A 14,119-nucleotide genomic window follows, 5' to 3' on the forward strand; every position below is an offset into this window, starting at 1 on the left:
TCATAGAGCCCCTGTGAAGTCACCCAGTTCCTGGGAGGCCCAGCTATTGGCAGATTCCAGCTTTAATGAGAGCCCCCAAGGTCAAGGTGCTGTGCTGAAGTGAAGGTCAATCCTTTCCTCCCTATGCCCTGGGTTGTCCCCACGATGTCACTGCCCCAGTCCTTGCCCAGCATTCAGTTCATCTGGAGTCATCCCCTTAGCAAGCCTTTCCTTTCCCACTTATGGGTCCCTGTGAAACAATAAAAAGAGAGAGGGCTGGGCTTGGTGTCAGAGACAAGTGGGGATTGAGTCCATCCCACCTGGGGATGTGACCTGGCCAAGGGATGTACCGCTGAGCGGCAGCTTCCTCATATCTGAAACTGAACCAAGGTGGTGGTGTCAGCCCAGCATTCGTTCCCCCTTCTCCTGCCAACAGCACCCCAGTACCCTCTGGAAGTCTCCCCTCCCTCACCCCCAGTCCCTTTCACCACAGTGACTGATGTCAGGAATAGCCACAGGACTAAAGCCAGGCCAAGCAGAGCCAGGTCTGGGACCTTTGTTGGAAGTATTGGGAAAGTGGCAGGGGATGGAGGGATGCGCCCTCCTGGGGCAGCTAAGCTGGTGTTTCAGGTGGCCAGCTTACCACCTTGAGCCAGACCTGCCTGAGGATGTATCCAGCTGGGGGAGAGCAGATAGGGTGAGACAATGACTGCTGATGACGTTGTTTGGGCATCATGATCTAGCCCACCTGAAGCTGTTACACTCGAGACTTGTCAGTAACTTAAGCTTAGTTAGATCATTTAGGAAGCTAAGGATCCAGAGATAACTAATTTCCCATCTCTTATTGAGACTCCTTTGTAAGCATGAGAAATTTTTAGCAGATTTCATCAGATATTAAGTGCTGCTTCTTACATATGGACACAATCATTAACCCTCTTTTCATCAAATGTATTTCATTAGAAAAAAAACTCATCCCTGTTCTTGCATTCTGCCGTTTTTTCTTAGAATAATAATAATAAAATACAAGCCTGCTGTATGTGAGCAAAAAATTCATCAGTCGTTTATTAAGTGCATTTATTAAGTCGTTATTAAGTGCATTTAACAGATGATTATGGGACTTACTGTGTGCCAAGCACTGTTCTAAGCCCTTTACATATATTACTTCATTAAATACTTATATTATTACAGTGAGGCATAAAGAGGTTAAATGACTTGCTCAAGATCAAGTTCCAGGCCCTGGGATCAAGCCCCTCCCCCCATTCTTCAATGTCCTTCCCAAAGAGCTCTTTCTCTGCAAAGCCTTTTCTGATCTCCCCAACAGGAAGTCCTGGCCGCCCCAGATGCCCTCACAGAGGCAGGCTGTCACCCTCCTGCCCTGCCCTGCAAGTCAATGTGCTGGGCATGTGTCCTACACCCCATCTGGTTGTGAACCCCTCTCACCTGAGGCTTAGCTTCCACACAGGCCCGTCCATGGTTGTGGGCAGGAAGTCGACAGCCAGCCTCAGCCCCACCAGCAGTCACCTGGCCTCTTTCTCTGCTCTCCATCATCCGAAGCTCCCTCGAGGTGCCCTGAGGAGGCAAATGAGGGGTGCTCATGGTGGGGGACCTGCAGAGAGGGGGTCCTCATCCCCGGGCAGCTGAAGACCGCAGGCATCTCTCCAACCCCAGGAGGCGTGGGAAGGAATTGGGACAGGGTATCAATGCATCCTGGCCTCTCCCAAACCAGCTGTGTGACCGTCACCTCCCGGTGCCTCAGTTTCCTCACTGGTAAAATGAGGAGGATGGTTAGGGAGAGTCCCTCAGGAACCTAGGAAAGTTCCTGTGAGAATGAGTAAAGCAGAAGTTTTTTACTCATCCAGGAAGCTTTTGGGGTTCCCGGATGGCAAGCTGCCTGCTGGATTTCACTTACGTATTCATTAATGGAGCGCCTATTATGTGGTGGCAGTGCCTGAGGCACTGGGGGTGCTTCAGAGAGTAAGATGGGCAACGATCCGGTTGCCCAGGAGCTCACTCTGCAGCTCTGGTTTGGGGAGGCCTCTGAGCCTCCACCCACAGGGGGCAGCAGGTTTGGGACTAAAGGACCAGGCCCTTCCATGCTGGGTGTGGAGAAAGACTGAGGGTTTGGAGGAGAGAAGAGCGTCCTCCCACCAGCTCTGCCCCCTTCCGCCAGGTGACCTTGCCTCTCTGGGCATTAGCTCCTCACCTTCTAAGTGAGAGTTTGGACTGGTTGGCCCTGAAGCCTGCTCTGCCAGCTTTCCATGGCCATTCATGGTTAAACATTACCCACTCTGTGTCCCTGCCTCCCTGCCACTCCTCAGGGAGATCAAGCCATAAACGCTGCCTTCTTCCATCTTCCTTCAGGTCTGTGGGCCTCTGAGAGGGGCCACAGGCATACTTGCTGACTGTCTCCTCTACACCTGAAGCCAGGGTCTTGAGAGGGGAAGACTGGTGGTCCAGGTCTGGGGCTGGGGGCTTAGAGTGGGGATACTTGGGCCCTAGCCTCCCCCCACCCCATCTGCCTCCAGATGTTTTTTCTTGGTTACATCATGCAAGGCTCTCTGGATCCTTCCCTGAGGAGCTCATGGCTTAATGAGCCCCTCAGGTGCCCTCCTCAGGCAAGATGCCTCAGCCCTCCTGGTTTCTGGGAAACAAAAATAACTCAGAGAGGCTCCTCTCCCATGCCCTTCACAAGCAAGGAGGGCCAGCCCCAGCTGTCATGCCCAGCCCCACCCACCCAGGTGTTTTAAATTATGAGGCTGCATAATTAATCCTGTGTACCCATAAATCTCAGGAGTGGGAATGGATCCTAGCCAATATGCAAAGACCTCCCTTCTCATCTCATTCTTTTCGGTCTTCAAATCAACTTTATAAGTAGGTATAATTTCTTGGTCATCCACAGCATACATACAAGAACACTGAGGCTCCAGGTGATAGACCTGGTGAGTAGAGTGCCAGGTGTCAGAGTCAAGTCTGACTCTAAAGCCCAAACTGGTTTCATACCCACTTCATAGCATAGCAAGAGACTATTACAGTTAATGCCCTGCTCGTGACAGACATCACTAATCAATCATGGCATGGCAGACATTGCTAATCAATTGCAGTGTTCTTTTCTAGTAAGCTCAGAGGCAGCTGTGAACTCCTAAACACAGTACTCCAGGACACCATTTCCTATCAGAAAATCGAATCCACAGTATTTGCCATGCCGGTGAGCCCACACCATCAGCCTTGAGTCCTCAGGACTCAGGCACAACCCCCAGATGCTCTAGTCAGCAGGGCACAGGACTCTTCACTGTACATCAGTTGCTGTGTTGTTCTTGGAGAGGGATTAATGGCTCCACCATCCCCTGAACTGTTGTCCCTTCCAAGCATGGTCTCTCTTAGAGACACAACAACCATACAGGTTTGCTTGGGGCTTCAGGTTTTTTTAGGTCTTTAATAGAAGTTTTTATTATGAAACATTGAGGTATACCCCAAAGTGTAGTTAATAATATTATCACAGACAATTGTGTTCCCACGGTTGAAGCAACAAAACATCCCTGACACAACCGAAATCCCTGTGTGTCCCCTTCAGTCCATCTCTACCTCCACCCCCGCCAGGCTACCACCCTCTGAATTTTGTGGTTCTCATTCTCATGCATATTTTTATATTTTTCTCACATAATTACATATCCATATTATTCAACATTACAGAAATTATTTTTGTTCAGATCTTGTTGCCACTTGTCATTTTCATACAATTGGATGTTATGAACTTTTAGGCACGATGATAAGTGCAGCTTTGAATCTTCCACCGTATCATAATTGTGAATATTTGTTGAGCCCTCATTCTACACCAGGCATGCTTTTAGGTGCCTTACCTGCCTTAACTCATTTAACCTTCACGACAAAATTATTTTTATCCCCACTTTGCAGATTTAGAAACAGAGGCACAGAAAGGTGAAATCATGTACCCGAGTCACATAGCTTGGAAGCTGTGCTCTTAATTGCTAGACATCACTCTCTCTACTGCTGCGTGGTCTGTTGTATGAAAACACAGTCATTAGCCATCTGTTCTCCTATTTAAGGGCCGTTGCTTATTTTTGCAGACATGCCTCAACTTTAGTCTCACAGGGTTTGGGGGCGGTTGTATTATCTTGCTTAGTTCCAACATCAAGCCTGTGAGTGGATGTCTGTATCATCTCCCTTTACAAATGAGGAAGCTAAGGCTCAGAGAGGGTAAATCGCCTTCTCAAAGCTGCACAGCTCCAGCAAACCAGAGGTGGACTGTGAACCTGGGCTCCTGCAACTGTAGAGACCAGGGGTTCTCCCGTATCCCATGTGAGCCCTCGGTCCCCCACTGGCTTCCTCTTGGCTCTGTCCATGGCAGCCTGCCCTCACTCTCCCAGAACACCCCTCCCCACACCTGGCATCCGGGCTCCTCCTCTCGCCACCCTCCACCGTCCTCCTTCCAGAGAAGGGGCCCAACCGGAAGGCCAGTTCGTGTTAGGAAATTCCAGCCACATGAGCCAACCCAAGCCTGGGATTCTGAGCAGCCGGTGGCTTTAGGAGAAACTGAAACTTGGCTTGCTGGGGGTGGAGTGGTCACGGGGAATTTAAAGAGCTGCCACTTCCTGGGGTTCCCAGAGGGTACTGGGAGGTCACAGCGGAGGAGGGACGCCCTGAACCGGGTGTGAGCCTCTGTTCTCCTGCCCCACCATGCACCTCTGTGGGGCTGATGGGCCGCTGATCAGGATGGTGAGTACAGGGGCCAGGTTCAGGGGATGAGAAGGGGAATATGCCCCAGGGTGCCCGGTGCCAGCTCTGTTCACATGGGCTGTGTGGCCGAGGGCTCACACACCCTCTCTCTGGGCCTCAGTTTCTCCAGGGGATTGGATCGAGGGCTTTCCTGCTCTCACATTGCAGATCCAGCCTCCAGTTTAGAACTTAGCCTCTGAATACTGCTCTCTCCTAACCTACCTGTTTGCTCACTGCCATTAGAGGAGGCTTCTCTTTCCTCCCCAAGTTCTCTAGCCATGGTTCCCTTGGAACCTTGCCTCTCTCCCAGGACCCAGGTACCAGAGGCCCACCCACTTCTCTCTCTGCAGGTCTTTCCCCCAGGCTCCAGTCTCTCAGTCCCCACATCACCAAGAAGGGGCCTGCTATGGCCATGAACCTAGGAGCACAGAATCCTCCACCAGGGAGGCCAGGGTCTTGCCTGAGGTCCCTACACTCAGAAGACACCTCCCAGAGTGACCTGTGGGAGGGCGAGTTGGGCTGTGGGGTCTCCAATGTTCCCTCTTGTCTGACCTTCCAGAGCCCTGGGCATTTGGGTTAAACATTTCATCTAAGTTTCATGAACCCCAGTGTAGGGGGAGGGTCACAGCTGTCAACCTTTGAGTCCACTCTTCTATCAGAAGGGACTCGATTCACCCATTCTAGGCTGCTGTCCCCCTAGAATGCAAGCAACTTGAGGGCGGGAAGTTTTGCCTCTTTTCTTTGCTGCTGTGTCCCCATAGCTCAGTGTGTGGCACATAGTAGGTGCACAAGAAATATTTGTTGCGTTGCGTAAGTGAATATCAGCTTTGGGCCTGAGCTAGGCATGGGAATATGGAGTGAAATCAGAACCCCCGCCCTGCCCTTACAGACAGAGCTCATGGCTAAGGAAATCAACACCTTGACCGTGGAAGTAATAGCGATCAGAACAAGAGCGGCTGGCTTTTATTAACCCCTGCCTGCTTTATGTCCTGCGAGGAAGGCGCTGGTGCCTCCACTGTATGGATCAGGTAGCTGGGCACAGAGAAGTGAGTGATCTGCTCAGAGTAGCACGGCTGATAAGGAGACGGTGGGTGTGAAGTTGGTCCTGTCTGGGTTTGAATCCTCGCTTGTGCTGCCCCATCGTGAGCTGTGAGCAGGACACGTGGGTGAGGCTGGCAATCCACCGAGGAGTGCTGTGCCTGCGATGGGGTGTGTGGACACCGAGGGAGCCAGAGAGGGCTTCGAGGAGGAGGGGGACCCTCGGGGACTTGATTCAAGAAGGGCATGGCTTTACAGCTAGCCAGCCCCTGCCAGGACCCCTGAGCTTTTGGCCTGTCTCCCTACAGGACCCTGACGAACATCAGAGGCAGCTGAAGAAGAAACAGAATAACCGTGCGGCCGCCCAGAGGAGCCGACGGAAGCACACGAACAAGGCGGATGCCCTGCACCAGGTGGGGGATGCCTCCCTTCCCATTCCTGATGTCACTTACCTGGCCCGGCCACCTCTTCTCTGTCCCGCCCATGAGCAGTTCCCCCTGCGCTGCCGTATGTGCCAGGGGGCCTGAGTTTGGGAGGAGGGAAGGGCTTTGCAACTGAGATTTGGAAGTTCCTGGGTGTTGAGTGGAAACCGTGTGCCTGACACACATTGGGCTCCAGGGACATGACAGTGCATCCTCGGCCCGGGCCTACCCTCAAGGCACCTCCAATTTAGGGGGAGGAGACAAGGAGGGAGGCAAACAGGGAAAACCTGGCTCAGTGACCAGCTGAGGCACTGGTTACAATGCAGCTCCTGGCCCCTCCCCACCCAGGACCCACCTCAGGAGGTGCTACACTCTGATAGATGGGTTCTGATGGGTTTGGCCAAGACCACGCTGTGAGAAACCGGTTCAGGGTTAAGATGGGCTGGCTTTAGAGTCCCAGCTGGGGCACTCATTAGCCGCAAGTCGCTTCCTTCACTGAGCTTCACTGTCCTCATCTGAAAACGGGGACAATAATCCCTGCCCACTGGCAGGACCCTTGTGGAGACTGAAGAAGGCAAAGGAGCCCGGTGGGAAGGGGGAGGGCTCCACTCACACTTGCCTCTTCACCTTGGATGGTAACCTGACCTTGGATGGTAACCTGACCTTGGAGCTTCCCTTCTACCTCTATGCGGAGAGAAAGGACACCACCAGTTCCATCCCAGAGGCTCGATTAGGCTGGGTTCAGGACCTGGCCTTTGGGAGGGCTGCATACACGTTAGTCCTTACAGCAATGAGTAACATTCAGAGCCCTCCACACCCAAAGGCCCTACACTCTCTGTAACCCCGCCCCCACCTGTCCACTGCCCACTCCTAACATCCTACACCCTGTTCTCTCCGTTCCTTCACTGGCCAAGCACATCCAGCCTCAGGGGCTCCCCCTGGCTGCTCCGTCTACCTTCAGACAGCAGCCTAGCTAGATCCTCACTTCTTTCTGGTTGTTGGTTCAAATGTCACGTCCTCAGAAGGAGGTGGTCTTTCTAAACATCTGATCTAAAGAGACCTCTCCCATTACTCGGCTTTATTTTTCTGGTTAGTACTGACTTTCTATCACATATTTAGATGTGATCACTGCTTGTCTTCCCCACCAGACTGTAAGCACTCTGAGGGCAGGGACCTATTCTGTTCCCTGCTGTTTCCCCATCACCTGGACCAGTGCCTGACAAATAGAAGGGACTCAATAATTCCCTGTGGAGCGAATGATAGAGTCAGGGTAAAGTGCTTTGGGAACACATAGGTGGGAGCAACACACGGGTTGTTGGGTCAAGGTGGTATAGAGATGAAGCCTGAACTGTTTTTCAGGGATGAATAGGAGTTTTCCAAATGGATGAAGGTAAGAAAAGGCATTTCAGGCAAGTGAAATAGGGCTGGCGTGGCCATAAGAGAGTAGCACCCTGTAGAATGCATGAGAATGAGGACTGATGCCCGGGATGGCGCCTGCCTGGCAGCGGTAGAGACTTCATGCGTTCGTTTATTCCTTCCTTCCAGAAATGCCTATTGAGTATCTCCTGTGTGACAAGCACAATTCTAAGCATTGGAGATACAGCTGTGACGACAGCAGACAAAAGCCCAGCTCACCCTCCCCAGGGCTCGTATTTTCATGGGGGGGGCCGGGCAAATAAATGACCTATGAGGTATTTGGGATATCAGATGGTGATACGTGCTTTGGTAAAAAGTAAAGCAGGGAAGAGGGAAGGGACTGCGGCACGTGGGGTGATAGAAACCTAACTAGGGAAGCCGTCCCGGAGGAGGTGACATTTGAGCAGCCTGAAGGTGGCGAATGAATGAGTGAACGAATGAGTGAGGAGCGAGTGACTCAATTTCTGGAGGTGAATTGAAGCCTTTGGAGAATTTAGGTGAAGGGTGACCTAATGACATGTTTTTAAAATGTCTCCACATTCCACGGCAGAAACCAGCTTGGGAGTGGGGCTGCGGGTGGCTTTGGGGCCTGTTAGAACTTTGAGTCCATGGCTTAAGCAACATTTTAATGCGAAACACCCTTGCAGCTTCTTCTTTTAAAAAGTGTCCATAAAGGGGGGTAGGTGGGGGAGGGAGCCAAAGGAAGTCACTGAGCCTGATGAGCTGTGGAAATAAAGTTCCTTCTGCGTTTTCCACCATTGCTGTCATCACAAATGGTTGTTTAGAACTGCTGTCCCACTGGGACAGAACCCAGGGTTCAGCAGAACAGAACCTAAATGCGGAACAGAACACACCTGTGCTGCCAACCTGTAAAACATGACCCTGGACTCCGGCCATGGTGCCTCAGTGGGAAAGTTCTGGGCACTGGGGAGGTCTGGCAGTGGCACTAAGCCGTAGAGGTGTCCAGGACAGAGGACATCTAAGTTGTCACAAGAAGGCAGTGTCAGGATTAGCCCGAGGATGGGGGTGCTGGAAGTGTCCAGGCAGGGGAGAACGGAAGTGTGGCAAGGAAGCAGCGTCCATATGGGGAACAGGAAGTAGGGGCATCAAGAGAAGTCGGAGAGATAAAACTGGAGGTGTGAACTGGGGCCGCCATGCACAGGGAGTCATTAGAGACTTTAAAGAGCTTTAATGTTCGATTAACGACGCAATCACTGAATGTCTCCTCTGGGCCAAGAGATCTGGGTGGTTTGGGGGGCGCGCCAGTTAGGAGGCTGGTGGAGCTCCCAGGTGAGTGGAGATCCCAGGCTGACTAGCTCAGGGACCTGGCAGCAGGGATGGAGAGCAGGCAGATCTGAGCCCTAGCAGGAGGGTGAGTTGGGGGGACTTGCTGGTGTTACGGAAGCCTGGCCAGAGAGTAGCCAAAGGGCATTCAGACGGCGGTGGTATCCTTCCTCCTAAATTGAGGACCCTGGGGGATTGGGAAATAGGGCTCTTGCTGGGCCCCTGATTCTGGCTGACATAACGCTCCCCACCCATCTGCTTCTCCCCCCAGCAGCATGAGTCACTGGAGAAACACAACCACACCCTGCGGAAGGAGATCCAGGCCCTTCAGGCTGAGCTGGCGTGGTGGAGTCGGACCCTGCACATGCATGAGCGCCTATGCCCCATGGACTGTGCTTCCTGCTTGGCTCCGGTGTCCCCTGGCTGCTGGGGCCAGGCTGAGTGGCCCCCAGGCCCCGTGTGCCCCGGACAACATGGCTGCCAGGAACAGCCAGGCCCGTTCCAGACCCCGGTCTCCTCTCCGATGGCTCTGCAGCTCTCTCCAGATCCACAGCCTCATGGTTCCCTTGGCCTCCTCTTGTCCCCTCTGCCCTCACTGTCCCTTGGTCCCGCCCCTGTCACTGCATCCTCTGCCCAGCCGTCCCCTAGCCCTGTCCAATCTGCCTCGCCCACTGGCTCTGGCCTGCTGAGGTCTTCCTCCAAGCTGAGCACCCTCCTGCCCAGCCCCCCAGCCCAACCTCCCCCTCTACAGTCCCAAAGGCTGGAGCACCCCACCAGGGGGAAGCTGGCGTCCTCAACCCACAGCCCCTCAGCTCCTCTGGGGCTGGGCTTTCTGCAGGGCAGGGAGCATAAAGCCTGCTTCCCCAGCAACAGATCAGCAAGGGCCCCACCCCCTCTGGCCTTCCCCCTGCTCTCCTCTGCTCAAGTCTACTTCTAACCTGGCCCCCAGAGCTGGGCTGGCCCCTTCCTTGGACTCAGGAAGCAGCCTCAGCATGTGGGCATCTCCTCTGTTGCCACTGGAAGCTGCCTTTATTGGCTGACCAGCTGAACCAGTATTTCACCAGGGAAAGGAAGCCGTTACTGTGTGCCCACCACTCTGCCAGGTCCTGTCACCGCTACTTTCTTATTTCAACCTCATGGTCATCCTGCAGAATCCAGACTGTCAGTCTGTTTTTCAGGAGTGGGAAGGAGACAGGCTCAGAGAAGCCAGATGACTTGGCTAAGGTCACACAGCCTTTCTTGGGACCTGAAACACCATGATCTGCTCCTCCTCCTAGTGGGGTCATGGCCCAGGCACCGCAGGGGCTGAAGTCCTAGAAACTGAGAACTGGTGTGAGAGGCTTAAGTGCTGGGAGTGGGGAGGGGCTCTCCCTTCTGCTTTGTGATTCCCAGGGCCACAGAGCCCTGCAGTCTCTGAAACCTTGCCCTCTCTGGGGCTGGTCCAGAGTCCAAGCCTGGGTGGGGAGGGGCCAGGCAGGAGCCCAGAAGTGAATTCTTTCTGTTCTTTTCAGTGCCAAAGAACTGAACCTGAGGGTTGGAGCTGGGGACAAGCCTGGAGCAGTCCCCCCTGGGATTTCTACATGCTGAGTACCCATAGCTATACTGTGGCCTTGGGGAGATTGCGAAGGGTTAGCTCTCCAGGCTACTCCCCAATAACTCTCTGCCTCTCCCCTTCTCCCAGGACCATGGTGGGTGGACTTCTGAGAGCATTCATGTCACGCACAAAAGGCAGGTGGAAAGAATGAGGGAAGGACCAGGTGCAAAGTTATGTTTAGGCAAGTGCTGGACTTGAACCTGGCCGCGGTGAGAACTGTGTCTTCTCTGGTATCACCCCCATCCCTGTGCAGCCCTCAGGCCCTCATTACCCTCAGGCCCCTCTGAGCAGTGCCCCTCATTGCTCTTTGGCCTGATGGCAGCTGGAAGAGCAGGGGCTTGGGGCTAGGTGGGAGCTCAGCTGTAGCGCCTGCTCGGGGATGGGGGTGGGGTGGGGGGTGGCGGGTTCTCATTCAGACTCAGGACAAACACTGTAAGGGGCCTGAGATGAGAAACTCCAGCTCTTCACCCAGATTTTCACACACATGTAAACAGACACTATGCTAGTATTTGACATACTCCAGGATGCTGAGTACAAGTCTTGGTACCTAGACTTTATGGTTAATAAAGTGTTGTCCAATTCTTTTTGCTTTGGTTAGTTGTTTAAAGCTCTGGCTGTACTTTGTACTATTGAAACCAAAGGGCCTTTGCAAGAAGAGGGAATAGTCTAGAATCTCAGAGGCGGGTGATCCCTCGTAGACCTCCTAATCCAACCCCCCCTCCCATACTGCAGATGAGGAAACTGAGGCCTCGAGATGGGATGGAAGTGCTTGGACTCATGCAGTAAGAGGAGGTGTCATGGCCACAGGATTGTGGATGGCGGCAGAGCTGGGGTCACCAGTAGGTTCAGGGAGAACAGACTGGTGGGAGGGAAGCCAAGATGCTGTTGGTTGGAGGTCTGGGACAAGAGTCGATATGATGTACGGTGCTCCAGGACTCACAGGGAGATGAGGATACTGTGGCCTGGCTTGTGTCTATATACCCTAAAATTTGTCAGGCACTCTGTGTTTAACTCGGGTTAACTCAATGATGGCTCTAATAACTCTGCAAGGTAGATATACTTATTACCCCTCTGTTTGGAAGGGGAAAGTGAAGCCCAGAGGTGTTAAGGTCACATAGCCAGGAAATGGTATAGGGTCAATGTAACTTTTAGGAGCACTTAACCACAGGTGATCCTGCCTTCTACCTTCCCGGAACCTTCCCTGTAGGCCCGGAATGGAGGGGCCGAAACATGCCCATAGATGTGACCCAAGAAGGTAAAACCCTACTTTAAGCTCAAAACAAGAGAGGGGAGTCACTTAATTAACGTTGGTACACTCATCCCCTGAACAGATGCTAAGAACAAAGAATGCTTTGAAGAATATTTAGTGAGGTGAGAAAATGCTTATGACATATCAAGCAGAAAAAATAGAATGTGCAACTGTCACTATAGTGTGATATTATGTTTGTTTAAAAATATAGACAGAATCAAAGGAGTGCAAGGAGGTGTTGTAGATTCTTGAGGGAGATGAGCTAATATCTGTGAATTCCCAAACTGTAAACACAGCTACCACTGTAGCAGAAGCCTTCCACATGGTTGAATATATCCTAGAAATCTGTATCTGGGTGTATCTATTGCTGCGTAACAAATTATTCCAAAACTCAGTGGCTTAATCAACAAACATGTATCATCTCAGTCCCTGTGGAGTGGGAATCTGGGCATAGCTTAGCAGGTACCCCTGGCTCAGGGTGTCTCACGGGCTCCAGTCTAAGTGTTGTCCAGGGCTGCAATCATCTGAAGGCTCAAGTGGGAGGATCCACCTCCAAGCTCACTTGTGTGGCTGTCTGCGGGCCTCAGAAGGTCCACCCCCAAGCTTATTCACAAGGTTGTTGGCAGGATTGAGTTTCTGGAGGGCTGTTGGACTGACGACCTCAGGTTCTTTTGCTTTTCTTTTTAATATTTATTTATTTATTTGGCCGTGCACGGTCTTAATTGCAGCACACGAGATCTAGTTCCCTAACTAGGGATCAAACCTGGGCCCCCTGCACTGGGAGCGCAGAGTCTTAACTGCTGGACCACCAGGGAAGTCCCCCTCAGGTTCTTATAGGCTGTTGGTTGGAGATATTATTTCCTTGCCACTTGGGCCTCTCCACAGGGCCGCTCAACATGGCAGCTGCTTCCCTCAGAGCAAGTAAGCTAGAGAGTGAGAAAAGGTGAGCGATACAGAAGCCACAGTCTTTTTGTAAACTAATTTCAGACATGACATCCTGTCACTTTTACTATATTCTATTGAGTAGAGACAACTCACTAGATACAGCCCATGCTGAAGAAGAAAAGATTACACAAGGGCATAAAACCCAGAAGGCAGGATCGTTGGGGGACATCTATCTTAGAGGCTGCCCATCACACTGGGTGACAACCAGCACTTTCTTGGATCCCTTCTTTCTCCTTTTATCATCAACACTAGCAGCTGGCTTTCTCCGGGGAGACCATTTCTTTAGAAGGAAACAATTTTGAACCTTTTGCAGCAGTGGCAATGCCCCTACAGTGGGCAGAGAGGATCTGGTAGGTTTGAGGCTGCAGCAAGGCTAGAGACCCACAGCCTCGAGGCAGCCTTGCAGCAAGTACCAAGCAGACACTCACTCCTCAGAATGACCTTTGAAGTGGTGCATGAACTGTCAGTGCTGAAATAGCAGGTAGGTGTGGGCCAAGAGTCTTCTGTGCTTTGAAAAGTAATCACTCACTGGAGGACTAAAGTTTAAATTCAATTTAAACTCTTTGAGCTGTTATTTTTTTTTTTTCTGGTATTCACCTCTATAGTGGGTTGAACGGTAGCTCCCTAAAAGATAAGTCCACCCATAGCCTGTGAATGTGCCCTTATTTGGAAAAAGGGTCTTGCCGATGTAATTAGGTTAAGAATCTCAAGATTAAATCATCCTGGATTGTCCAGGTGGGCCCTGAGTCCAATGACCAATAAGAGGAGGTCGCTAGTAATGGGAAGAGAAGACACGAAGAAGAAGGTCATGTGAAGACAGAAGCAGAGATTGGAGTTAGGCAGCCTCAAACCAAAGAACGTCTGGAACCACCAGAAGCTGGAAGAGGCAAAGAAGGCTTCTCCCCTATGGAACTTCAGAAGGAGTAGGGAGAGCCGTGAGGAAGCTGTTATACTCATCCAGGTGAGTAATGGTGGTGGCCATGACCAGGGGGTAGCAGGGAGGTGGTAAGATGAGGCCTGATTCAGGGTGTGCTTTATAGATAGAGCTGATGGGATGTGCTCATGGATTGGACGTGGGGAAAGGGAGGAAGGAAGGATGAGGCTGCAACTTGGGGCCTGAGCAACCGGTGGTTGGTAGTGCCAAAGACCAAGAAAGATTGGGAGAGGAGCAGCTTGGAGTGGGTGTGTGTGGCGGGGAGGGGAGATCAGGAGGCCTGTTTTGGCCATGTCAAGTTTGAGATGCCTATTTGCCATCTAACTGAATAGAAAAAGAGTTTGGCAATTAGGGGAATGGTCAAGACTGGGTATATAAATTTGGAAGCCAGCAGTGTACAGATGGGTGGGTGGACACTGGGGACCAGATAAAATGATCTGTGAAGGCCCTTGCAGCTGTGTCTCTATGTGGGCCTCCTCTTCTTGTGCCCCAGAGCTCTCTCAGCCTGGCACTCCTTCCCTCCT

General features: G+C 52.1%; 1 protein-coding gene across 2 annotated transcripts; it reads left to right on the forward strand.

Annotated features, from left to right (window-relative positions):
* The first annotated feature begins 4,471 nt into the window (after positions 1-4,471).
* On the forward strand, positions 4,472-10,840 carry BATF2 (basic leucine zipper ATF-like transcription factor 2). 2 transcript variants are annotated; one of them, XM_060157612.1, is made up of 3 exons: positions 4,472-4,713; positions 6,060-6,164; positions 9,145-10,840. In XM_060157612.1, the coding sequence occupies exons 1-3, from the start codon at positions 4,675-4,677 to the stop codon at positions 9,808-9,810; spliced, it is 810 nt and encodes a 269-aa protein (XP_060013595.1). In that variant the 5' UTR covers positions 4,472-4,674; the 3' UTR covers positions 9,811-10,840. The 2 variants fall into 2 exon arrangements, with proteins under 2 accessions (XP_060013595.1, XP_060013596.1); XM_060157613.1 differs by having other exon boundaries at positions 9,148-10,840.
* Positions 10,841-14,119: the final 3,279 nt, after the last annotated feature.

Source organism: Lagenorhynchus albirostris, chromosome 9 (assembly GCF_949774975.1).
Source record: "Lagenorhynchus albirostris chromosome 9, mLagAlb1.1, whole genome shotgun sequence".
NCBI classification, from domain to species: Eukaryota; Metazoa; Chordata; class Mammalia; order Artiodactyla; family Delphinidae; genus Lagenorhynchus; species Lagenorhynchus albirostris.

Coding starts and splice junctions, on each gene's coding strand:
- BATF2 (XM_060157612.1), top strand. CDS start 4,675: ATGCACCTCTGTGGGGCTGATGGGCCGCTGATCAGGATG. Junction 4,714..6,059: donor ATGGGCCGCTGATCAGGATG/GTGAGTACAGGG, acceptor GTCTCCCTACAG/GACCCTGACGAACATCAGAG. Junction 6,165..9,144: donor AGGCGGATGCCCTGCACCAG/GTGGGGGATGCC, acceptor TTCTCCCCCCAG/CAGCATGAGTCACTGGAGAA.